This window comes from Rhinolophus hipposideros (genome assembly GCF_964194185.1).
Source record: "Rhinolophus hipposideros genome assembly, chromosome: 5".
NCBI lineage: Eukaryota > Metazoa > Chordata > Mammalia > Chiroptera > Rhinolophidae > Rhinolophus > Rhinolophus hipposideros.
Window position 1 is genome coordinate 100,109,182 of NC_138051.1, and position 24,919 is coordinate 100,134,100.

Below are 24,919 nucleotides of genomic sequence, written 5' to 3' on the forward strand. Positions count from 1 at the left end.
GACACTACACTATTGAATATCCCAACGCGTCTTATTTTGTGTACATGCTACTACTGAAAAGGGAGGGTGAATTGAACTGAAGGGTAAAAGGCAGCCTCGCCCTACCGTGCCGCGGAAGCAGCTGTACACTCATCCACCGGACACATGCTTACGGCCTGCAGCCATCAGTACTGAGGCGCCCGTGCATGGGACCAGGGCAGCGTCTGCAGGGTCCCCAAATACAGACACATTGATAGCACAGACATGCCCTTATTACACAGAAAACAAGTAGGAATTTCTTCTCATCAAGAACGTTCTCTTGTAGTCATTGTACAGTAGTCCCTTGGTTTTCGAAAGTCTCTGTTGATGAACATTTTGGTTTACCAACGCAGTAAACCTGGAAGTAAATGCTTCGGTTTTCGAACACTCCTCGGAAGTCGAACAGGTCACGCGGCTTCCGCTGAGTGCAAGATCCTGAGGCCTAGCTGTCAGTGTTTTCGAACGTTTCAGAACTCGAACCCGCTTCCAGAACGGATTACATTGGAAAACTGAGGTACCGCTGTACTTCTTGTTTGAGATACTCCGATTAGGGGCAGGAGCGAAGAGGCATCTGGGACCCGAGTGACCACAGTGTGGCCAGTGTGGGCCTCAATGAGGATGTGTGTCCAGCGTTGACCACGGTAGCTGGCGGCTAGTCCATGGTCAGCCATCAATAACTACTCCTGAATGATGACAGAAATTGTCTTTTGCCCTGTCCCCTGCAGCTGCAGCCCCATCAGGCTCCTGAGGCACCAGGTCCATCCACACCCACCTTCCCACGCCCACCAGGCCACGGGGCTGACCCGGGAGAGAGGGGGCCATGGGGCAGTCAGTCTTTACTGCCCTCTGAGTCCAGATTTTTAAGACCGATTTTTATCTTCATCTAGGGAATAATATGCATAGTTTAAAATGTCATGTGCTACTAAAGGGTCTCATGCGCAGTAGCTGGTCTGACCTTGGCTGAGATAACCACTTTCCTCCCTGTGCCTGAACTCTCGTGGTGTGTTTTTTTGTTGTTGTAATTTTATTGCGGAGTATTGGGGAACAGTGTGTTTCTCCAGGGCCCATCATCTCCAAGTCATTGTCCTTCAATCTAGTTGTGGAGGGTGCAGCTCAGCTCCAAGTCTAGTCACCATGTTCAATCTTAGTTGCAGGGGGCGCAGCCCACCATCCCATGCGGGAATTGAACCCGCAACCTTATTAACAGCTCGTGCTTTAACCAACTGAGCCATCTGGCCGCCCCTCCAGCAGCTCAGCGGCAACTCGTTGCCTTCAATCTAGTTGTGGGGGGCGCAGCTGACTGGCCCATGTGGGACTCGAATGGCAACCCTATTGTTCAGAGCTCGCGCTCTAACTAACTGAGCCATCTAGCCACCCCATCGTGGTTTTTTTAAAATTTTAATTTCAGGTGACGTGCTAGTTTCTGGACTTATTCACATTAGATGTTATCCACGGACAGACTGCTGTGAGCCGTGGGGACGTGGCTCACATGCTGGCCCCACTCCACACTTGTTATCTTTGTGTCACAAGCCACTGTGTCCACTGAGGTCTGAATATTGTTCATTGCTGAGCTTGTGGGCTATGATGACATTTTCTTGGAAGCTTTTGTTTTCCCTAGAGATAACTGCCTTGGTTTTTTCCATTTGCTTAGTTTTGCTTTTTGCTGTTTGTTTTTTATTTTTAACAAAATTGTCCATGCATATAGTTTAGTGTCAATTTGCTAAATTGTTTTTAAAGGAGGTAGCGCCTCTTCTTATTTTTTTGTTGCTATATATCACAATATGACTACTACCAGCGTAGTGTTAGCTAACACTTCCATCACGTCACGTATTTTCATTTCATCTTCCCCACCCTCTTCTCAAGTAACCACCTCGGGTCTTTTAGATGTCCCTTACAGCATTTCAGTTTCCAACACTAAATAACAAGCTTACACCGTTGCAGTTTCAGGCATTATTTATTGACTTGCAGAAGATGAACACGTCCCATGCCACCCCCACTGCCATCACTGCCACCCATGGGCACACTTCCAACTTTTCACTTACTAGGAGAGCAGCTGGCGGCTTTAATAGAGACAGCAAGGACAGCAGTGATGTAAGCAAGGCCAACTTTTATTTGTCTCCTCTTAGTCTGTTCCAGCTGCTGTGACAACACACCATAGACTGGGCATCTCATAAACAACAGGAAGAATTTAGCCCACAGTTCTGGAGGCTGGAACTCGGAGGTTATGGTTCCAGCATGGTTGGTCGGGTGAGGTCTCTCTTTCTGGTTCATAGCCGACAACTTCTCGCTGTGTGCTCACATGGTGGAAAGGACTGAGGCTCTCTCTGGAGCCTCTTTTACATATAAGGCACTAATCCACTCACAAAGGCTCCACACTCGGGAATTTAGCACTCCCAAAGTCCCCACCAACTCATACTGTCACCTTCAGTGTGAATTTGCTGAGTTAGCATTTCAATGTGAATTTACAGGGAGACACACTGAGACCGTGACCTCTGAAGTAAAAATGTGAGCTGGTAGGCATTTGGGAAATTGAGTGCCTTTGCTCTGGAGGTGGAGCAGACCCAGAATGCTTCCTCACCCTGTAGGGTGGCCCTCTTCCTGGGGCTCTTACAAGACTCACCACCCTCATGTGTCTGCTCCATCCATCACATCTGCTCTAGGACGTGAGAAGGAGCACACACAACTTTTAAGGGCTATGATCTGGAAGGTGCACACATGGCCTCTGCTCACGGCTCATTAGTCAAGTGGCCGCACCTACTCCCGAACTAGTAGCCACGTGCCAGGCTAAACTTAAGTGAAGCAGAGAATCAATAGTGAAGGACAACCAGCAGTCTCTGCCAAACCTTCTCCCAGATAGTTCAAGTGGTTGAGTCTGTCTGGAGAGGGAGCAGTAACAGCTCCAAAACCGCGGCAGCTTAAAACACAAAGGTGTATGTGTTTCTTGCTCACACATGTCACTCATAGCTTGGTGGGAGGGCTGTATCTCATCGTGGCCAGATGGGGGACCCAGCAGGGGCAGCCACATCTCCAACCCTGCTGGTGGCTACGTCAGAGGGAGAGAACCCACAATGACAGTGCACTTTGGTGACCAGAACTAGCTGTGTGATCTCAGCCAACCACAGGGAATAGGAAGTGCAAGCTTTCACGGGCCAGGAAGGCAGGACTCCAGGAATATTGGTGAACAGCATGAATGTCTGATCAACTGTTGGGTCACATTATTAATGACATGCAAATGCCCACAGCTGAGCTGTGTGTGGTACATTGTGATTGCTTTCATGCTCTTGTATAAACTCAAGTTTCCTGGAGTCATATGTATTTGTTTTAATTAAATGTACTCATCATGAATTCATCCCTAAACCCTTCTCCAATTCTGTTCTCTTTGTTTTTGTTGGTATTTTTATATTTTACTGTCTATTTGGTGAGATTTCTGGAGGCAGAGGAGATAACTGTGTGATCAAGCCACTGTGCTAAGAAGTCCAGTACCAGTTCTCTGATGTCAGTTTTGCTTTGTGGGTTATTTCTACAGTTGTGTAATGACTTTGGAACTCAGCAAATTCAACAGCCAGAGATCTCTTCCGTTAACTTGATACTGCTTCTGTTTTGTGATGGATCTCTGGGCTAATGGCACTCGTTTACTTCTGTTTGTCCTTCGCAGTGTTGATCCTTTCCATTCATTCTCCTGGGCAACTTGGGTGTCCAGGGGAGGGAGGCATCAAGAAACATGAAATGGCCCAGAAAGGCCTAGAAATGCTTCAGTGTCTCCTCTGAAAAGCACTTTTTGTCTAAGTGACCCCAAACAGAAACCTGACTGCTGACGGACCTCATGCCTCCCGGGGGGGTGGGGGGAGGCCGTCCATCTGCCCCTGCAGCTCACGACAGCCTCCTTCCAGAGCAAGAAGGGAGCACATAGCAGGACACGTTCCTGCCAAACGCTAACCATGCAGTTTGCAGCCCACAAGATGTGTGATGGCTACTTTTATGGTGGCTGCATTTTAACAAATACTACGAAGGCAGAGGGAAGAGAAGTTCTAAGAACTGTTGCCTTTAAATGCTTTTGATATGTCAACTTGCACCGTGAGATAACTTGGTCTCAAAATACATCCCTGTCATATATGAAATCTTTATTTTGGGCATATTTTCTTTTCTTTCCCTGGGAAGCATTTGTTCCTGCAACCCCAGAACTTCAGTTTCGGAGGCTACATCCCATATCCCACAGCACTGGGGACCAGAACTGACCCCCTCCATACTTGGAGGCAAATATTGCTGAACTATAGGACTTATACTAGAAGAGTGACACAGGAGATCCTTCACTTGGCCTGTCTCATCCTCAGTGTGGAAAGAGGCAGTTTTTGTTTTTAAACATTTATTTTTAAGTGTGTTTTTCCCGGACCCGTCAGCTTCAATCAAGCAGTTGTTTCAATCTAGTTGTGGAGGCGCAGCTCACAGTGACCCATGTGGGGATCGAACTGGCAACCTTGGTGTTAAGAGCACCGCGCTCTAACCAACTGAGCTAAGCGGCCACCCTCTGAAGCTGTTTTTCTGTAGGTAGTTTTTATTTCCATGCTGCCATCTTTACCCAGATAACTCTAGGGTACTTTAAACATTAGCTGTGATTACAAAACTAATATAGTTTCATACAAATTTAAACAATACAGATCAATATAAAATAAAAATACTAAACCAGGAATTTTCTACACAAATGTTATCCATGTAAAATTCACCGGATTTACAGAAACAAGATCACGCCATCATTCTGTTGAGGAACTCATTTATTTCACGCAGATGTCCTCATGGGTGACAGGTTCACAATGGGTGCAGATGCCACTGAGTGGCGGGTGGCACGCAGCAGTTACAACTGTCTGGAGAGGCTGCAGGGAGCTGGTGAGATGGTCCAGTCTGGAAGACTCTATGAAGGTCAGTAGGTGGCCACTCCAGAGCACAGGGCATGATGCTGGGGACGGCACTGGGTCCTGCATGGAAGACTGCCTTCCATGGGGCTACAGAGGCCAGTGGTCCACGGCCTGGAGAACATGTGTGAAGCCATGTGGGGAGGTCACAGTGCTCGGTGCCCTGTTTCGAGCAGCATGCTTTCCAGAAGCAGCTTGCTGTCACTCTCCAAGTAGGGCTGGTGCAGCCACAGGGACAGGTAGCTCAGGGTGAGGTCGTGGTCCGTGGTGTGTGCGAGCTCTTCGGCGATGCTGTACTTCAGGCGGAGCTCCTTCTCATACATGTCGGAGAGCTGGCGGGAAACCTCGTCTGAAAGAAGGCATGGCTCCCTGAATGGCAGTAACTAAAGGAAGTGCTACTGGCTGGGGAGGACTCGCTACCCTCAAAAGCTCCTCGCCCAACACCAGAATCAGCTACAGCACCGACGATAATTACAACAAAACAAAAAGAAAAAACCCCACCTTACTTCAAAAAAAGAGAAAGGATTTCTGCCTCTACAGAGGAAATGGGCCTCTTTCCACCCATTGGTCTTAAACGGCTAACAAAGGCAACTTGCTTCATGGGTCTCTAATCACGTTTTTAATATTCTTTGCTGATTATTAGGTGAATAAAGCCAAGAAGAAAGCTCATTTTAAGGTACCCCCATCTCCTCCCCTCCGAATGGATACTCTTGAGTTAAATGTCAAAGCCTGTCAGCTTCTCAGCATACCAGATCTAAATGACACCAAACGCTCTCCTCATCTACCCATGGAAATCAATGCGGAAAGAACTACTTACAAAAATGGGCTGTGGGCCATGTGTGAAACAGGGGGGGCCGTTTGGTCTCCTCCCCATAATGGTAATTTTCCAGTTCATAAATTCCCTTGGTAGTTGAAGACAGCTTTTCCATTTTCACCTGTATTTTAGTCTGAAAAGATATTAATTGGGAATATGAGAATATGATTTGAAATGTACTCCGGTCTCAGATTCAATAACTCTTTAAGATTTCAAAGCTAAGAAATATAAGTCTGTTGAGACCAAAAGTCCAATAATTCAACACCGTTAACTCCACGTACAGCAAATTTCAAGGGGGATGGAGGCAGACAGTTGCTATAATTTCATTAGGTTGGATTCCTTCAGTAAGAAACCCCGGATTTCCAGTCCTGGAGAAGAGGAAGTGTGCCGTGTTGTACCTCACTAGCATTTCCCAACAGCACTAATTTTTTAGCACCAAAATCCAGGGGGGACTAGGGGGCATGCTCCTGCTTCTATGGAATGAAAGACATGAGAGGCATTAAATCAGGTCATTTCTGACTCTTTTATCAGCTGCGGTGAATTTCCTGAAACCTCCGAGGCTTGGTTTCCTTGTTTATAAAATACAAACAATGAAAGGCAGCCCCACACACTTCACACAGGAAGGAACTGATAAGAACTTGACCTTGACAGCGCCTCTGCATGAAGCCAGGTAGCTGCACCACCTGCACGGCGTTGTAGATGCCGACACCATCCCCGCTGTCCCATGGGACTGGTCAGCACAGGGCGTCTGCCAAAGCGCCTGCTTTCCTGGGGGGTTCAGAGGACAAGTTCATTGTGAAACTCCAAGCTGGAGCTATAGAAGGGTCTATTAAGTAAAACAAATGGGTGAAGTAACTAAGGTCTCTGGTTTAGGTAGCACAGGACTCCAAGTCCACATTTCTACTAACTCCTAAGTACAGTTAACATTATGTACATGGGGGAAATAGGAAAAGACGTGTAAATCATCAAAATCTGAATTCCTTGCACTTGGTCCTCCCACAGCCCTCCAATTACATCTGCAGTGGCTTGCACTAAATTTAGCTAACATTAATTTTTAAAGAACTATACTCCTTTCCCGATCTTTTTAGGGTCGATATTTCACTTTTTAGGTTCAATATTCCAACCCCAAGAGGCAGGACTCATCCTTTCTATGTCACAACTGGAAAATTCTCAAGGTTGCTGAGCTCAGGAGGGACAAAGTGAGGACTTGATACCACATTTTCTGACCCTAGGTCTCTTGACAACCAGTGCTCTGCCCTTTCCCCTGGCAGCAGCTCCTTGATGCCACCAAATCAAAGACAAGAAAGTCCTGGAGCCTTGATGCTAGGCCAGAGGTGCCACGCTGGATTCTGGAGCTCGCCCATCAATGACCATACTTGTTACACACACGTATCTGAACTGACCCACGCTCACAGCTCAACTCCAACATGTCTCCTCCCACACTAGCAGACCACACTGCAAATTGTTCGTCCAGCTTAGGGAAAGAGGCACCTCTAACCCCCCACCGAGATCAAATTCATTAAAGACACTTAAAGCCAAGTCTGGGAAACCATTCTCTCTAAAGGCTGGAGGAAAATAGAAAAAACAACATTGATGTCCTTATAACGTCAGCTTTTGGTTTTGAACAAAAACTGAGAACTTCTTTCAAACCACTTAACAATAGAATGGATTCGTGGAGCAAACAGACAGACAGCACCCAGGTGTTGGCCTTTAATACCATTTCCAATAAAAGGAACTGGCTCCTTGGAGAAGTGGAAGATTCTAGGACCGAAGCAGGAAATACACAGATGAGCCTAGAGCACCTTGTAAGGCCGAAAGTGTTCAAAAAACAACTCACAATGATGGGACTTTGTCAAAGGGACACAGAAGCCACCTGAACCCCCAGTGGCCAAAGCAGGAACAATTGGGGAACAAAATAAAGCAGTGCTGGATTGTAAGTTCAAGTATAAGAAATACCTGAGAGTCCATACTGCTAGAAACAAATGAGCAAGTAAGTGGAGCTCTCCCGCAGAAGAATCCACTAGAATCCACGTTAACTGTAGACGCTCTGCCCTCAGGGAAGGGCCCAACTCCCCGCCCTTCAAATGTGGGCTGCACTGACTTCCTTCTGAAGAGGGAAGAACATGACAGACACCTCAACCAGGTCATCAAGGTCACAACCAGTGATAGGACGTGCCCTTCATGTGATGTGATGAGAAGGGCACTTCGCTTCTGTGATTTTTCCTCTGAAAAACCCACAACCCCAGTCAAATCCTGAGCAAAACAGACAATTCCCAGTTGAGGGACAATCTACAAAACACGTGATGAGCATTATCAAAGCCATCCAAGACAAGGAAAGTCGGAGAAACTGTCACAGCGAACGGGCCTAAGGAGACATGGATACAATTTACTGTGCTCCCAGATGGGATCCTGGCAGAGAAAGAGGACATTAGGGAAAAGTGAAGAAAGTCTGAAGAGACTACCAGCCTTCGGTTAATAACAACATATCAATATCGTTCCTTAATTATAAGGTATGAGCCACATAAATGTATGAAATGCATGACAGTAAACGTATAACGTATGATGGGGTGGGCTGGGAGCGCTCATGGTAACTGGAGTCTCTGCTCCACCTTTCTGTAACTCTAAAACTGTCCTAAAATAAACTCTGCTCATTTAAAACATAAATGCACTGGAGCAGGCGCCGGGGGTTGGGCAGACCATGGGGCCCACCTTTTCCCAGTGTGGGCTGCAGGCGGAGGACCGGGCATTCGCAGCCCTGAGCCCAGGGTGAGACAGCACTTCCTCCCTCGTTCGTTATCGTCCAGTTCTGGTTACCACTATGCCTCTCCATTTCATTAACACTTGCCTTTTTAAGAAATAACACTTCCCTTTTTAAAGAAGGGAGGAAGCCCCAGGCTTAAGACTGACAGAGAAGCAGTATTCGGCTAACATTTCTACAACATGGTCTTAATTGTATTACAGAAAAATACTAAGTAATAAGACCATGGGATGAGCTACAATTGTGAGGTAGGTGTAAGAATGGATGAAATGTGTGGGCACCAATCTAGTTCCACGCAGGATTAATTCCTTGATATTCTTGGTAATAAACCCACTGAGTAATCAGTCAGCCTTTGGGGGCACATTTCCAACAATGGGACACATGGTCTGCCCCGCCTCCCTGCCCCAGTCCCCCTCAGCCCCTATACATGCACCCATTTGGTCTCTACCCACGTTGAGACCCTCATTTCTTGGCTCTCATAAACTCAGCCCAGACTTTATCTGGAAATCTCGGAACTGGCTCACTATGAGCGTGCAGTCACCTGGTGACCTTTCAGGCCAGGCCATGGCATCCTCACCCCGGACCTGTGCTGTGGCGCAGGGGCCCCACATTTCATCTGCTACTGCTCAGTCCATGGAGCCCATGGCTGGCCTCTTTGGACCTGACTCTACTGCTGACATCCTGCAGGCTCTCTCTCCTTATGCAGGTCAATGGGGCTGAGAAAGGAGTCCCATGAGACCAGATTGCCACGTAAGAACAGGCAGAGCCAAGGACAGCCAAGCAAGGACGTGTCTGAATGGAAAGCATGCCGCCTCTTCCCATCAGACTCCCCTCCGAAACACTTCTCCTCATGTGGTATACGTGTGTATAGAGTTAGAAATGAGACTGTGATCTAAAAAAAGCCAAATGGCATTTAAGAACAAAATCCTTCCCAGGGTTTTTTACGTTTTATAAAAGTCACATTAGTATGTGTCAAAAGTTTTCTCATTCTAACACAATTTTGGGATTCTGCGAAATGTTTTATACCACAAAGGAACACAGTAGGTCAAGAATGGAGATGTTCTGGTGGCACCTGGTGACACATGAAAATGACAAATGATGAGGGAATTAGTATTGAAGTGTACCTGACCACCAAGCAGTGGGGATTCAACTTCATTGGCTGTTTAAATTATTTCAAGATAGGAACTTAGCCATCCAGTTTCTTCTCTTTCAGGAGCAATGTGTGCACCTGCTTTTTGTCCAAACAAAAACACTTGCATATTCAAATGGGTCAATTTGGGAAAAAATAAACAAAATAATATAAATGGCCAGTTTTCAATAGCTTATTACCATGCAAATCTCAGTCGATTACTCTGCCTGTGTTAATCCCCACTGGTCCAGAAGCCTGTGTGTAGACCTCACCTACCAGAGACAGTGTGAACGGAGATAAAGCAAAGAAAACAGGTATCACAGAGCTCACACACCTGGTCCTCCTGCCTTCCTGTGAGGGGGGCTGAACCTGAGGTTACTGATGACAGTGTCGCCTTGTTACCTACACCAAGTGGAGGGAGTTGGGCCGTGGGGCAAGGGTCTCTTATCAGCAGCACCCCAAGCGAAAGGGAAGGCAGAATCACAAAACAGACAGAATTACAAAAACCTCATTGTTTATTTAGAGGAGACAAATAGCCACACACACATCAAATTATCCTGAAGATGGTATGGTGCTGCATTTCAATCACAAAGAAAAGGCAAAATTACCAAAATGTCCTCAATGCACCATCAATTTTAGTGTTTATGCATTTTACGAGTGATGTGGTATTTCAAAGGGTAGTGTTCTATCCTGAAACTCTTAAACCTATTAAGTCTGCCTTATGATAAGTGGAATCCTAACTTTGAATTAAGTGGTATCTTGAAGAAATACAATCATATTTCACATATTCTGTTTCAAAAGGCAAGGAAGCATGGAAAGCATTAGAAACATTTCCACCAAAAAAGGTGAGAATATAAAGAATTTATGTTCACGGGTAAGCTTCAGTTATCCAAGTTCAACTTCACACAAAATCTCCTTTCTGTGCCGATGTGAGATGTGCTACCCACACTGCGGCCAGCCAGGTGGATAGTGAAATCCAGCCATTGGGTCACTAACCAATCATTTAAGAGTCTCTCTTACGTGCTAGAGCAGGGTGCACAGGCGAAATCCAGCCCATAACCCATTTTTGTTTGGCCAGCAAGCTAAGAGTGGGTTTTACATTTTTAAATAGGGGGAAAAAAGAAATCAAAAGAAGAATATTTTGTGGCACATGAAAATTACATAAAATTTCAGTGTCCATAAATGAAGCTTTGCTGGGACACAGCCACAGCCGTTCGCCCATGTGCTATCTCTGGCTGCTTTCGCCTTCAGCCATACCTGGCCGACCGGAATGGATACAAGAGAGATGTAGGGCGCACAGCGCCTGAACAGATTTACTGCGGAGCCCTGGAAGGGGGTGAAACTGCCCGGACAACACACAGGACCAAAAGGACAAAGGCCTAGGACCACAGCTTGGGGGACACCAACAGGCAGAAGAAGAGAGACCAACAGAGGAGGCTGGGAAGGGTAAACGTCTGGAGAAGGAAAGGCCACTCACAGTGTCGAATGCCGCCAGAGCCAAGCAAACCTGAAACACGCCCCGGGGTCAGTGACAGAGAGCACAGGTGGCTGGGTCCCTGGCTCTTACCAAACCGTCTAAGGTGGCCTGCAGCTTCTCACACAGCATCTCGAGCTCCTCACTGTATCCCGGATGAACCTTTTCTGCGCCTTCATCAGAAGCCAGGCTGCTGCTCTCTAATTCCATCTTGTTTTCGCTCCTGGACAACACGAAAGAGTGGGGACAACATATATCCCATGGGCTCATGGCATTCGGTTATGATAAACCCCAGGAAACCCAATAATCATGTGTTCAGCTCAGGTGTTGTTTCGTGTCATTAAACACGTTTGCTAATTTGCATACGATATTTGCATAATGATATATCCACCAGTTACTCAATTTTGCCTGAAAGTTTAAGTCAGTTAAATTCAGCCTTGTGACATCCTCGGCGTAGCGCTGGGTGACAAAGATGACCAAGACATGAATGCGTTTTGTAAATGGAAGGCTGTGGCCCAGGAGACACAAAATTAATCTAGTGGGGTCACAATCAAGACTTAAGGAAAAAATTAAACATTGAAACAGAAAATATCAGAGCATCTCAGGGAACTTGCTGGGCAGGATTCCCCCAGGAAAAGGTAGCAGAAGCCTGCAGCGCATGATGTATTTGAAGAGGCTGGCAGGAGCCCAGGGACGGGTCAGGAAGACTCTAGATTGGCCCATCGACAAAGGTAAGCTGGAGGATATGTATATAATTATAACTTTGAGAAATTAAAAAAATATATATATATAAAAGTGCAAAGAGTCATAAAGAAAACCCCCTAATAAGAATTGGCAACCGCTACCCGTTTCCTTTATAATTCCTGTCTTTTTTTAAAGACATTGCTAAGGAAAAACACTTCTGTCTCCCCTCGTCCTCTCAACACTCTACTCCACGTCTGACACCTGGTAGCCGAAGGTGGGGGAGGGGGTTTCTCCACACCAAGCAATTCTGAGTCTCCAGACACCAGCTGGGGAGCCTCCAATTTAGCTCAGTTCTGACACTAACTAGCTGGAGATGGCACCAGCTCCCACGGGTAAAGGGCTCGGTCCCCAAGACTGGCCCTCCTACCCCCCTACTTCAGAGGTCAATAGGAAGTCCAGGTTGTTACCGGTACTTTGACTGACAGGCTATATATTAGAGATTCCCACGACTCCTTCCTTGAATTTGATTAATTTGCTAGAGTGGCTCACAGAATTCTGGAAAAGTTTCCTTATTAGATTACCAATTTATTACAGAAGATATTAAGGAATATGAAAGAACAGCCAGATGAAGAGGTGCACAGGGCAAGGTCCAGATGCATCCCAAGCAAGCCATTTCTGTCCCTGTGGAGTTTGGAGACACCCTTCCAGCACATGGAAGCGTTCTTGTTTAGCAACCCAGAAGCTCTCCGAGCCCATCCCTCGGGCTTTGTGGAGGCTTCGTTAGGTAGGCATGGTTGAGTGACTCACTGCCCACTGGTGATGAATTCAAGCTCCCGCCCCTCACCTGACTGAGCCGTAGGGAGTGACGACGGTCCTGAAAGTTCCAGTCCTCTAATGGCTTGGTTGGTTCCCCTGGCAACCCGCCTCTATGCTTAGAGGCTTTCCAAAAGTCACCTTATTAATATAAACTCAGGTGTAGTTGAAAGGGCCTTATTTTGAATAACAGACACCTTTTTCACTTTTGTAACTCTGGAACTATTTCAGGACAAAAAAACCTAACTACTGTAACAAAAGATTCTCCCATTGCTGTTATAAATTAGGATATTATAAGGGTTTGGGGAACTGTGTTAGGAACAGGGGTAAAGACCAAATAGATATTTCTTATTATATATCACAGTATCACAAAATAAAATGCAACATTATGAAGATAGAGTCCCATTTACCTGCCATCCCAACACTCATTTTTCCTAGATGCCAGTATCATGAACTAACCTGTGTCCCTCCGATCTGTTTTTTTAATTTTCTATACAGATGTAACCACAAAGAACATGTAGTGTACTTTTATTTAAAATGTACATATACAGTTCATACCGGCATATATCATTTCACCACCTGCTTCTTTGCTTCATATAATTTAATTCATCCATGTTGACAGAGACTACCCTTCCCACCCTAAAAGACTCCCAGAAAGGGAAAAGAGCTCCGAGCTCTACCTGTACTTACAATAAGCTGATTTTCGTGTTGGCAATATTATTTGCAGTCGCAAACCCTGCATCATTGAGTGTTTCCCACTTCAGGATTAAATTATGCCAATCAGCTGCATTGTCCTTAATTTTTCTCGCACTGACAGATGAGACAGGTTTCCTGGGCGTTGCACTTATAAGGGTCTTTGCTGATAGGCAGTAAAAGAAACATAATTACTATGAAATTCATGATCATAGTTGGAGGACAAATGTCTTTATAATTCTCAACAGTAAAATGATCTGAAATGTTCCATCAGCTGGACAAATAAATGTCATAGAAACAAAGAAGTCTGGATGACTGGGAAAGTTCCTGGAACAAGAAAAAAACAGCATTGTTTTTACGTTTTAAGACTCACCAGAGATAGTTGGATCCTTTCTCAGCTTGATGGCTCCACAAAGTTTGACCTTAAGCACTGTGACCACTTTCAAAGGTAGGAAAGAAGGCAAAGTAGTGACTTTCTGCTAAAACTCTTCGAAGTCCCATGCCTTAGGGTTCCCCTTATCTAGCCACAGGCACTTTGATGCCTCACACGTGTGCAGAGCTTTGTGGCTCATGAGTGCTTGTCATCCCAAGACCCTGACAAGGCTGGGCCCCACAGACGCAGAGATGATCTCCACGCTCAGGATGCAGGAAGAAGTCCTCTGACTCCTGCCTCAACACTTATCTCAAGTCCCACCTGGAACCCCCCTCAATCTCCAGCTAAAAGGAACTACTGGCATTTCTGGAAAAGTGGAGTCACCTGCAGGCTTTTGCATATGCAGTTCTTTCTGCTAGAAAGTTCTTTCCTTCCTGGGGTGAGTGCTGCCCAGGCTCTAAGACTCATCCAGATTCCAGCTCCTGTAGAAAGCAACCCCCAAAACACCAAAAGCCAACTCAGGCCATTTGGGCTCTCCCAGCTCTGCTGTGTCCTCTCTCCTTCTCCACTTAGAACCCCTTAAAAGCTTCTTTTGGCCCACAGGATGAAGCCCAAATTCCGTGAGGCCCCTTCAGGAGTCCAGGACACACACAACAGTGGTACAGTTTGGAGTCTAGACTCTGACGACCATACTAATGGGGTTAGAACCCAGTTCTGCCACTGCCAGCTGTGCAATCTTGGGCGAGTTAATTAACCTCTCAGAGCCTCAATGTTCTCATCTGTAAAATGGGGATAAAATGTATCTACTTCAAAGTGTTGATGTAAAGATTAGATAATATACGCAAAGTTGTGAGGGCCTGGCATATGGCAAGTAATCAACAGAGTGTCTGTTACCACAAGGACCTCTCCAGTGTGGTTTTTCCACCACCACCACCACCACCAGCAGTAAATTCAATTCTGACACTATCTGCCTGCAGAGAGCATCAGATCCCACAGGTTAAAGACTCAGTCCTACAAGACTGCCCTCCCCCACTTCCACTTTAGAAGCCACTCACAAGTCCAGGTTGTCACCTGCTGACCTACCAGTTACAGATGGGAGGTTCCAAAGACTCCTCCCCTGAGTTTGATTAATTTGCTAGAGAGGCTCACAGAACTCAGGAAAACACTTTACTTACCAAATCACTGGTTTATTATAAAAGGATATAACTCAGGCACAGCCAGATGGAAGAGATGCATAGGGCAAGGTGCGTGGGAAGAGGCACTCGCCCTTTTCCTCGAGTGCTCCACTCTCCCCGAGTCCCCACCTGTTCACCTACCTGGAAACTCTGGAACCCTGTCCTTTTCCTTGTGAGTTTTATGGTGCCTTCATAACAAGGCATGATTGATTAGATAACTGGTCATTGATTCAACCTCCAGCACCTCTTCCCTTCCTGGCGGTGGGGGTTGGGGGTTAGGACTAAAAGTTTCAACTCTCTAATCACAAGGCAGGTTCCCAGACAAGCATCCGCCACCCTTAGGTGACCTAAGGCCATTCCAAAAGTCAATCATTAACATAACAAAAGAACACCTCTACCGCTCTTACCACTTAGGAAATGCCACGGGTTTTAGGAGCTCTGTGCCAGGAATGGGATGAAGACCAAACGTTTATTTATTATAAACCATAATACCACAGCCTCTGTGACCTAAGTCCTGTCCGTCACGTCTCCAGCTTCTCCCACTTGCTCTGACTTTGATCTGAAATATTTTTCTTGTCAGTGTGTGTTCCCAGTCACCCAGTTAACTCCTACTATATTTATGGCTCTGCTTTTAAACAGCATACTGGCTTTTCATTTATTCTTATACAACTAACTAATATTAATTGAATGCCTACAATACATCAGGCATGGGGGATGAAGCGAGTAAATGAGACAGGCCAGGTCCGTTGTCATGGGACTTACTTTCCCAAGAGGAAGGGGACAGCAGACAATGAGATCGTCATGATTGGTTTAGATCGTAAGTGCCATGTAGAAAATAAAACGGGCTCTTGTGTTAGAGTGATGATCCCCGAGAAGGTGTCATGTAGGCTGAGACCTGAACGAGAAGCCCTAGTGTGAGAATGGCCTTGGTGAGTTTGAAAAAAGAAAAGGCCTGTGTGGCCAGAATGAAACACAGAACAGGAGTGGAAAGTGGGAAGCGGTTAGGCAAACAGAACTTCACAGGCTGAGATAAGAAGTCTGGATTTATCCATTCCAAATCAATGGAAAGTGAGCAATGAGCTTCGGGTAGGAAAGTGACACGATCTGATGGAGGTTTTTAGAAAGTCACGTCCACAAAGAAGTCTTCCGAAAACGCCAAGGTGGGTCGGGATTTCCTGTATGAGAGATCTGGAACATCCTGCACGTCAGCTGTCATGACCCTCACCGGTGTAGGGGATTTGCTTGTGTACTGTCTATATTCCCCATTAAGACTGTAAGTTCCGGCGGTGTAGGGACTGTACTTGTCCTGTTCCCTCCCATAACCTGAGCACACAGTAGGTGTTGAATAAAATGCGTTAATGGAGAAGCAGTTCTTACCACCCATACTATATAATCTTCTAAGGGGTTCCCTCCCCCAGCAGGGCTCCCTAAGGCTGAGGACCACATCTGATTCATCAGCTGCCTGCCCCACAGCTAGCACGTATTTAGGAACCCAAACCAGTTCTGACTCCAAGCATCTCACGAGCTAGTAGGAAGGACAGACCAGTGAGAGTCACAGGACCGGGTGGAGTGACGTAAAGGGCAGTAGGTGACTCCATTACTTACGCCCCGAGCCTCGGCTCCCCATCAACTGACATTACTTCATGGGACAGCTGCGGGGCTCAAGTGACTGATCCACGTAAGGTACTTAGAACGCTCCACGACACACCGTGAGCACTCGCGGAATGACAGCTTTTCTTACAGGCAAAAAGCTCTGTGGCTGGTAATTCCGACTGAGGAGAGTTCAGGAAAAATGCTCGGCTAATGCTCATTTATAGTGACAATTACAGTTTGAATGGCAGGATCTGCTGACACTTCTCTGGGTGCAGCATCTCGTCCTACCAGCGTACGTGAGAAAACCGATGCTCGGGAAAACTGGCTCCCGGATCGACTGCAGAGCCCGCGCGGGGCCAGAGGGTTGGGATGGGGCAACGCACGGGCCCCACTGAACCCGGGAGGCTCCTGGCTCAGGCCCAGCCCGCAGTCCACGCGGTGACACCCACAACCGCCCCACCCCGGGGATGTGGCCCACCTTACGCACCATCCATGCGGTCGGCCGATATCCCAGGAAAGAGCCCCGAAGCCCCGCCCACGCCGCCGGAAGCTGACGCGTCACTTCCGCCGCGCCCCTCCCGCCTCCACTTGTAGCTCTGCCGCTCTAGCCCCCGGCGGAATCCGCCGTCGCTCGGCGGGGCCGGCGCGGTTGCCCGGGGAACGGGCTCCCGGCAGCCCCCGCGCCCCGGAGTCCAACCCCGCCTCCTCCCGCCCGGCGGGGCCGAGGAGTCCCGAGGGGCTGCCGCGGGAGGTGAGTCCGGCCCCGCGCCCCTTTCTCTGCCTCCCCGCCGCCGCTCACGCCTCCCTCGGACCAACCTTCCCTCGCCTCAGCGCCTCGGCGTCGCCCTGCCGGTTTTGCCCCCCTTTCCCGCTGCCGTCTGTCCCGCGCCGGTGGCCGAGGCTGAGTGCCGTGACACTTGGCCGGGCGGGCAGCCGTCCACCTCCTGGGCTGCGCGGGCCCTCCGCCCCGCGGGCCCTCCGCCTCGCTGCTCCCGCGGCGCCCTCGGCCCGCCCGTCGCCGGGCTCCCGCTCCCGGCCCTCGGAGGGACGTTCCTCTGCCTCCCGACCCTCCCAGCCCTCGGGCCTTCATCCGCCCACCGGGCCTTGGCGCGGCCCCGGGCGTGCTCAGTAAGCGTTCGGTAGACGGATGCGTGAACCACTCTGTCCCGTTTTAAGGCCTGGGAGGCAGAATAGGTCGTGCAGGTTAAAGAGCGGGATTCGGCTCGCAGCGCGGCCCCTCCGGACGGGGTGCCGGGGCAGGGGATACCACTCCGCTGGGCTTCAGTTTCATCATCAGCACGTGGAGATGGCAGGAGTTTCTGCCTCTGGCCTGGTGGGAAGATTAAATGGGTCAGTGAGGTGCTAAGCACAGAGCCTGGCAGGCGCTGCATTTCCGGAAAGGAGAGCTGCTGTCCTTGCCCACATGCTCTGCTGGCATTTCTCTTCCCCGCTCTTTGTGCTTTCTCACTTTCTCACTGAGATTCGGGAATTTGTTCTGGTGCTTCTTCTGTTTCATCTGGGGGCAGAATGTGGGGGACCAGCCTGGGTGCACATTTACTTTACCTGCTGCAGTGATCAGTGGCACTTGGGGTTCGCTGCCTCTTTGTCCTCAACGTCTTGTAAACTTTAAGGAAAGGGCTTCTGCGAAATCCCCAAACCCAAATCCCAGCATGTGTCCCCTTGTCACCAGCGTCTCCTGAGCTGCAAGGCTTTTTATACTTCCTCACACTCAGCTACGATGCGCCTTGATGAGCCTCTGACCTCGCTGTTCTTTGGTAACCCAACTTACATCCCTGGTCGTTATTTCAGGTCCATTGCAGGCCAGCCACCATCCCAGGTTCTAGGGATTGAGTGGTGGACCAGGCAGACCTCGCCCCTGCCCTCAGGGAGCTTCTCCCCGAGAAGCAGCAGGAACAGGCATGGGGGTGCTCTGCTTCAGTTTTCAGGACTGGCTTGGAGACGGGTGGTGGGGAAGACCCGCTAAGGATAGTCTTCTGAAGGAGTGACTGGTGGGTAGCTTTTGTTCGTTTTAAGTTACTTTGTAGCCACATTGTCTTTTTCAATGGAAAAATGGATTTGCAGTGTTCTCTTAGAGAAGTTACACTTGGAGTTTAAGGAAGGTAACAGTTCATGGTAGCTAGCATCTGTCTCCGTAGTTGGACAGAATGGCTGCTGGAACTTAGGAGGAAAAAGGAACTGCATCGGGCAGAGCAGTTGATTGAACGTGGAAAAGTGAAAGAGCAGATCAGGAAACAGTTACATGAAAAGAAGCTTCAGTGTCAAACATAAGAGATTTCTGCATCTCATGGAGCACCAGGAGCGTGGTGGAATCAGCAGGGAGTAGTAGAAGCGAACTATTGTTCAAAGTGCGAGTTCGCTTTTAAATGAGTGTATTCTTTGGCCCTGATGAAGACCAGTGCATTTTTGCATAATGATGACTGTAACTATGGTAGAGTAGTCTTACATCTTGGGCTGTCGCACTTTGGGATTTCTGGCACAGTGTTTTGACTGGTCTTTTACAGCACCACGAAGTATGTAGACTGCAAGCAAAGACCGGAAGGAGTCCATTGGAGGATACAGAGACAAACGATGATGGTGCCGTGTGGTCACTGCCCTCAGAGTGTTCTGTGAAAGCAGAGAAAGGCCCACTAAGTGTCAGAGGAAGTCTGTGAAGGCTTCCTGGTGGAGAACTAGTCCTTGCAAGCTGTGTAGGGCCATGGGGAAGGGAGGAGAGGGACTTTGCAAAGACATACAGGTCATGGTGTGTTAGGGGACTGTGGTGGAAAGTCCACTGAGGCTGCAGCATAGAGTGTGTGGAAGGAGGAGCAGCCTGGCCTGGAGCTAGATACAGACCATGTTTTTTAAAATGTTCCACTTCCATGGTTTCATCAGGCTTTAGCCTGTGAGCAGTGGCTTATCAGCAGGCATGGGACCAAGGAAGTGACAAAATTTCATCTGGAAGATAAAAGGCTACCTCAATCTCATTATGTTCAGCCATAAGATTTTAACACTTAAAAGAATAGGTGTTGGAGCAGCTGGATGGCTCAGTAGGTTAGAGCGCGAGCTCTGAGCAACAGGGTTGCCTGTTCGATTCCCACGTGGGCCAGTGAGCTGTGCCCTCCACAACTAGACTGAAGACGAGCTGCTGCTGAACTGCCAGAGGGGCGGCCAGATGGCTCAGTTGGTTTGAGCAGGAGCTCTCGATAACGAGGTTGCCGATCAATTCCCGCATGGGATGGTGGGCTGCGCCCCCTGCAGCTAAAGATTGAAAACAGCGACTGGACTTGGAGCTGAGCTGCGCCCTCCACAACTAGATTGAAGGACGACTTGGAGCTGATGGGCCCTGGAGAAACACACTGTCCCCCAATATTCCCCAATTTAAAAAAAAGAAAAAAGACTAGGTGTTGTAGCCAGATTTTAAAAGGAGATTATACAACCAGGATTCTAATTGTCACTTCCTAGAGATTTTTGAGAAAATCCTTAAACCATTAGAGTTGTCAGAGTGCTCTGGCAACTTATGGCCACTGAAATGCTAAGTGAATGATTTGGACTAAATTTTATTTGTCTTAGCTCCAGTTTTGTAAAACTGCCTGCCAAGATGGCATTCGGGTTCCATCAGTCAGCATGGTGAGCTGCCACCTTCCCGGTGTAGGGCGTCGATGGTACTAACAAGGGGGGAAGCCTCCTGACCTGTTGTGGAGCGGGGTTTTGTATTTTTAATGGAAATGTTTGTGGCCAAGGAAGCATTATTAACTTTAAAAATTGGATTGAGATTGTTGAAATGGGAACAGTTTCCTTGTCTGCAAAATGGAGATAGCAGTCGTGCCTACGATTTTTTTTTTTGTGAGGATTTAATGAGTTAGTGTGCAAGGACAGTTTCTATGAAGTCATAGTGTTAGCTATTACCGTTATTGCTATTATTATTGTTGTCATTATTGTTGTCATTTTGGCTTTAGTGTCCCGTGTCCTTAAATGACCTACATGCTTTCCCAGGGTGTCTGCCAGCGGCCCTGATAGCCATTTTGCTGTCATTTGATTTCTGGGTCATGTGGGTCTTGCCCACCTTTCTGGAGTACTCGCACAAACCAAGGATTGGTCTTGTTCTTAAAAAGTTACACATTTATGAACTGTGCTGCTCTATGAACAGAACCAGACTTCACCATCCCTATTTCCTTGCAGTAGGCACTTAAAACTGTGAGACCTTGGGCAAATTTCTGAATCTTCCACAGCTTCAACTTCTGCTAAAAGAGGGAGTATTAGTCGGTGTTCTTAACCATCACAGAGGGATATGATTATTTTTGTCACCTGTAGAAAAGTTCTCTGAAGTGACTCCGCTTATCTCCCTGTGTTGGCTATTGTGACTACCAAGCGAGGTAGGACTCGGAAAATTCTTGGAAAACTGCATATTCTGTACAGATTGGGGGGGTGGCGGGAGGGGGGATTATTATTCCAGGTTTGAATTGAACCATATTGGAGAAAAGATCATATTTTGCTGCTCTTCCATTCGTGTCACTAATTCCTTCCTTGCAAATGTTCCTTTTTTATAACTCATTCATTTATTCAGTAAATATTTACTGAGCATCTCTGATGTGCCTGACCTTTTCTGGGTGCCAGCGGCTAGAGGAATAAGTGAGGCGGACGTGGGCTCTGCTCCTGTGGGGCTTATAGACCAGGGGGGGTGGAGGTGCTCAGGCAGAGACGGTGAGCCAACAGAAAAGATAGAGGTGTATGGGGAGGGGGTGTGAGAGAGAGTGCTCGGGGGGCGGAGGGGCCACTTTAGGGGTGGCCAGGTAAGGGCTTGTGGAAGAGGGGACATTCTAGCAGAGACCTACGTGTTGAGAAGAACAAGAGCTGAGTGACACCTGCAGAAAGAGCATTCCAGCTGGAAGGAACAACCTGTGCAAGGGCCTCTGGGTGAGTTTCATTAGAAGAGGGCTTGGAAGTCGGTTAGCTCTGTAGAAATAGAAAACCCACAGTTCAAACAGACCATAAAACCAGCGTCCCAAGAAGTTTCTACTAGAGGGGCTTGAAATGTCCATGGACCTAAAGGGCTAAAATGTCCCTCCAGGTCGAAGCAGGTGCAGACATCCACCTGTGCTTGTATGTCAGAGCTGTGACTGACATTGGAAGGGGCCCAGGATGTGGAGGGAGCAGACCCAGTTTCAGGTCTCAGCTGTGTGGTCTTGGGCCAGACGTGTGAGCCTCTGGCCTTCAATACCTTCCTCTAAAAGTTGGGAACGATGCCAGCACCTGTGTCTGTTACAGGGTAGGGTAAGGACTGAACGAGTGCGTGAGCGCCGGGTAATTAGAACGTGCTATGGAGGGACTGAGTACCTATTGAGGGAAGCTCGGAACCCAGAGTGCCCAGAGGTACGGTCTCTGAGGAACAGGCGACAGGCGCTGTGCAGTCGAGGCCCTGGGCTCTGAGGACGTTACAGGCCTCCAGCGGGGGGACAGTCGCCTCAGCGTATTGCTGCGTCTCGGATTGGTTCGCTGTTCTGGTGCAGCTGCCTTTCCTGTTTCTCTTTTCCACATTCCATCCTACAGGATAGTTCTAGTAAAGCCTTTTCCCCACTGCTCTCCACACTGCTCTCTCCCACAGATTTGCACCTAATCACACGGGGTTTGGTATATTTTCACGGCTTCTTTGCCCCCCTGGCTAGATCCTCAGCTACTTGAGAAGACCTGTTTTGAGTGTCGCTTCCGCCCCTCCATAGCATTTGTCACCATGTAAATTACGGGGCCAGTACACGTTCAAGTGCATTTTGAGTAAAAATGCTCCAAAGTGATCTGGATGACACCTGGACAACACACTTTGTGTAATTAAGCTCCAGCTATGCTATTTACCCACCTGAAAGTTCCTTGTTCCCACTGGTGAACATGACTTCTCCGTGGCATGGCTAGACATTGGAAGCATAACAGTGCTTGTTCTTTAGCCCCCAGGTTTCCCAAATATTCCTTTTCCGGCCCGTGGATCCTCTGTGGAGACCTTGGCCATGGCATCGGCATCAGAGCCTGTGACGTTCAGAGAGTTCTGCCCTCTGTACTATCTCCTCAATGCCATCCCCACGAAGATCCAGAAGGGCTTCCGCTCCGTGCTGGTCTACCTCACGGCCCTGGACACCAGCGGGGACTACATTGCCGTGGGCAGCAGCATCGGCATGATCTATCTGTACTGCCGGCACTTCAACCAGATGAAAAAGTACAGCTTCGAGGTGAGTCCCGCTTTCCTCTACACCGTACTGCGCGTGCGCAAGCCATGGCTCATGTTTAACGTGCTCGTGAGTTTCGGCACACGGTAACTTACTGCCTATTTGCTGGAACGTGGCCTTCGTCTCTCACCCGCACAGCACTTCCAAAGCATCTGTGGTTGGGGTGGAATATAGCTAAAAACATTGGTGTTTTTAACTTGTTTTTCCTGCCTCCAAAAATGTTGCCTCCCTTTAAAAAAGAACATTTTAGTGTTGACTACATAGTAGAAGACTTTGGAAGTAGGTGTTTTTTCCTAAGGGTTTTGTTTCTCAGAATACCTTGAAACACTTGCTTGAGTAATCTCTAGTTAGCCTATTGAACTTATTGTGAAGAAAGGACTAGTATCAGTACTGGCCGGCTGCTAGAACAGCTACATTAAACAAGATCACTTCCATAGAACCGCCAAGGGCATCCCGCCTGGCCGGTTCTGCACTGGTTGACTTGGGCGTGTCTGTTATTGTAGATGTTGGGGGACGCCAAATAGTGGTGGACTGTCATGGGATTCACCCATTTAGTTAATATCTACGCTTTATTTAGTGCGTGGTTGTTTTCTAGAGTGACTCAGAGGCGAATGAGTCATGGCTCCTACCTCATGACCTTGTGGGGCTATACTCTCTCTGTGGTTAGTGGGCTTTTATGGACTAAGACAAGGCTTTGTGTTTAAGAGAAATGTTTCCAAATATCTGCATTTTAGTCAACGTTCAACTTTAATTAAAGTCTTCATTTAAACTTAGTTTTTCTTAAGCCTCTATACTCAATTTAAAATAACAAAAATGGTTAGCTTGCATTATAGCACTTTCTGAATGCCAGGCATTACTTTAACCTTTACATACATTAACTCATTTTATTCTCACAGAAACTGTATAAGGTAGATGTTACTATTTTCATCCTCGTTTTACCAGGTAGACAACTGTGGCACAGAGAGGTCAAAGGACTTGTACAAGGTCAGGCAAGGTTAACCTTGGGACTTGCCCAAGGTTAGTAAATGGTGACATCATTGTCTGAGCTTGAGCAGATTGGCTCTAAAGTTTATATTAATATTTTTTATAAAAATTAAAACTGCTATTTCTTTTCTTTGATTAATAGCTTATGGATTTGCTGGAACAAATTCCTCAAACATTTAAGACCATTACATAGTTGATCTTTAAAACTGTAGTTATGAATTAATATATCTGAAATCTCTCAGATACTTCAAACCACTTAATACGGAAGACTTTGAATCCAGTATAGTGAACCCCTAACAGGATAAACTACAGAAATCAAACTGCTAAAGACTAAGAAAAATCTTAAAAGTAGCCGGAGAAAAATGACACATTACCTGTGAGGAATGATGATTTGAAAGACTGCAGATTTTTCATCAGAGACCATGAAGGTTAGAAGACAGTGGTACAACATTTTTAAAGTACTGAAATAAAAGAACCGTCAACTAAGAATTCTTTAACCAGTGAAAATATCTATCAGGAAAGAAGATGAAATAAAAATATTCTCAGATGGAAGAAAACTAAGGGATTTGTTTCCAGCAGACCTGCTCTAAAATCAGACAAAAAGAAAGTGAACCAGAAAGAAATTTGGAACATCAGTAATAAATGAAAAATAGTAAATATCTGGATAAATACAATAGTGCATTTCTCTCTTCTTGAGTTCTTTAAAATATATTTGACAGGTGGCAAAATTTTTAAAAATTGATTGAGTTATTTTTTTTGTGCTGGCCTGGTGGCTCAGGCAGTTAGAGCTCTGTGCTCATGACGCTGAACGCTGCCGGTTCGATTCCCACATGGGCCAGCGGGCTCTCAACCACAAGGTTGCCAGTTTGACTCTTCGACTCCCGCAAGGGATGATGGGCTGCGCCCCCTGCAACTAACAACAGCAACTGGACCTGGAGCTGAACTGCACTCTCCACAACTACGATTGAAAGGACAACAACTTGACTTGGAAAAAATCCTGGAAGTATACACTGTTCCCCAATAAAGTCCTGTTTCCCTTGCCCCTCCAAAAAAAAAAGTTGAAAAAGAAATTCATCTAGTTTTTAATGTATATGGATGTAGTAACATATAAGACAACTATAATATAAGAGAGTAAGAAACCTATATGGTGTTAAGGTTTCTACATTCTACTTGAAGACGTAAAATAATGAGTCTAAATAGATTTTGAAATGTGAAGTGTGTGTGTGTGTTGTGTGTGTATGTGTGGTAATCCCTAGAGCAACCACTGAAAAAAATCAAAAATAAAAACAAAA

At 47.2% G+C, this 24,919-nt stretch overlaps 2 protein-coding genes across 7 annotated transcripts in view; one reads left to right on the top strand and one right to left on the bottom strand.

Annotated features, from left to right (window-relative positions):
* Positions 1-2,111: 2,111 nt before the first annotated feature.
* On the bottom strand, positions 2,112-17,607 carry CINP (cyclin dependent kinase 2 interacting protein). Of its 5 annotated transcripts, XM_081048429.1 has the most exons (6): positions 16,919-16,964; positions 13,664-13,729; positions 13,288-13,456; positions 11,194-11,323; positions 5,743-5,872; positions 4,376-5,274 (listed from the first exon to the last, which is right to left on the bottom strand). In XM_081048429.1, exons 1-6 carry the CDS (start codon positions 16,923-16,925, stop codon positions 5,072-5,074), a joined length of 705 nt encoding a protein of 234 aa, XP_080904555.1. In that variant the 5' UTR covers positions 16,926-16,964; the 3' UTR covers positions 4,376-5,071. The 5 variants fall into 5 exon arrangements, with proteins under 5 accessions (XP_080904556.1, XP_080904555.1, XP_080904554.1 ...); XM_081048430.1 differs by lacking the exon at positions 13,664-13,729 and having other exon boundaries at positions 2,112-5,274; positions 16,919-16,975; XM_081048428.1 differs by lacking the exons at positions 13,664-13,729; positions 16,919-16,964 and adding an exon at positions 17,248-17,562.
* TECPR2 (tectonin beta-propeller repeat containing 2) overlaps positions 17,050-24,919 on the top strand; it is a 90,849-nt gene continuing 82,979 nt past the window's right edge. Inside the window, exons 1-2 of one of the 2 annotated variants that reach the window (XM_081048426.1) lie at positions 17,050-17,182; positions 22,368-22,646. In XM_081048426.1, the coding sequence (XP_080904552.1) occupies positions 22,428-22,646 (219 nt within the window). In that variant the 5' untranslated portion in view covers positions 17,050-17,182; positions 22,368-22,427. Of the gene's footprint in view, positions 17,183-21,256; positions 21,346-22,367; positions 22,647-24,919 lie in introns of those variants that run through there. The other variant, XM_081048427.1, reaches the window with a different exon arrangement.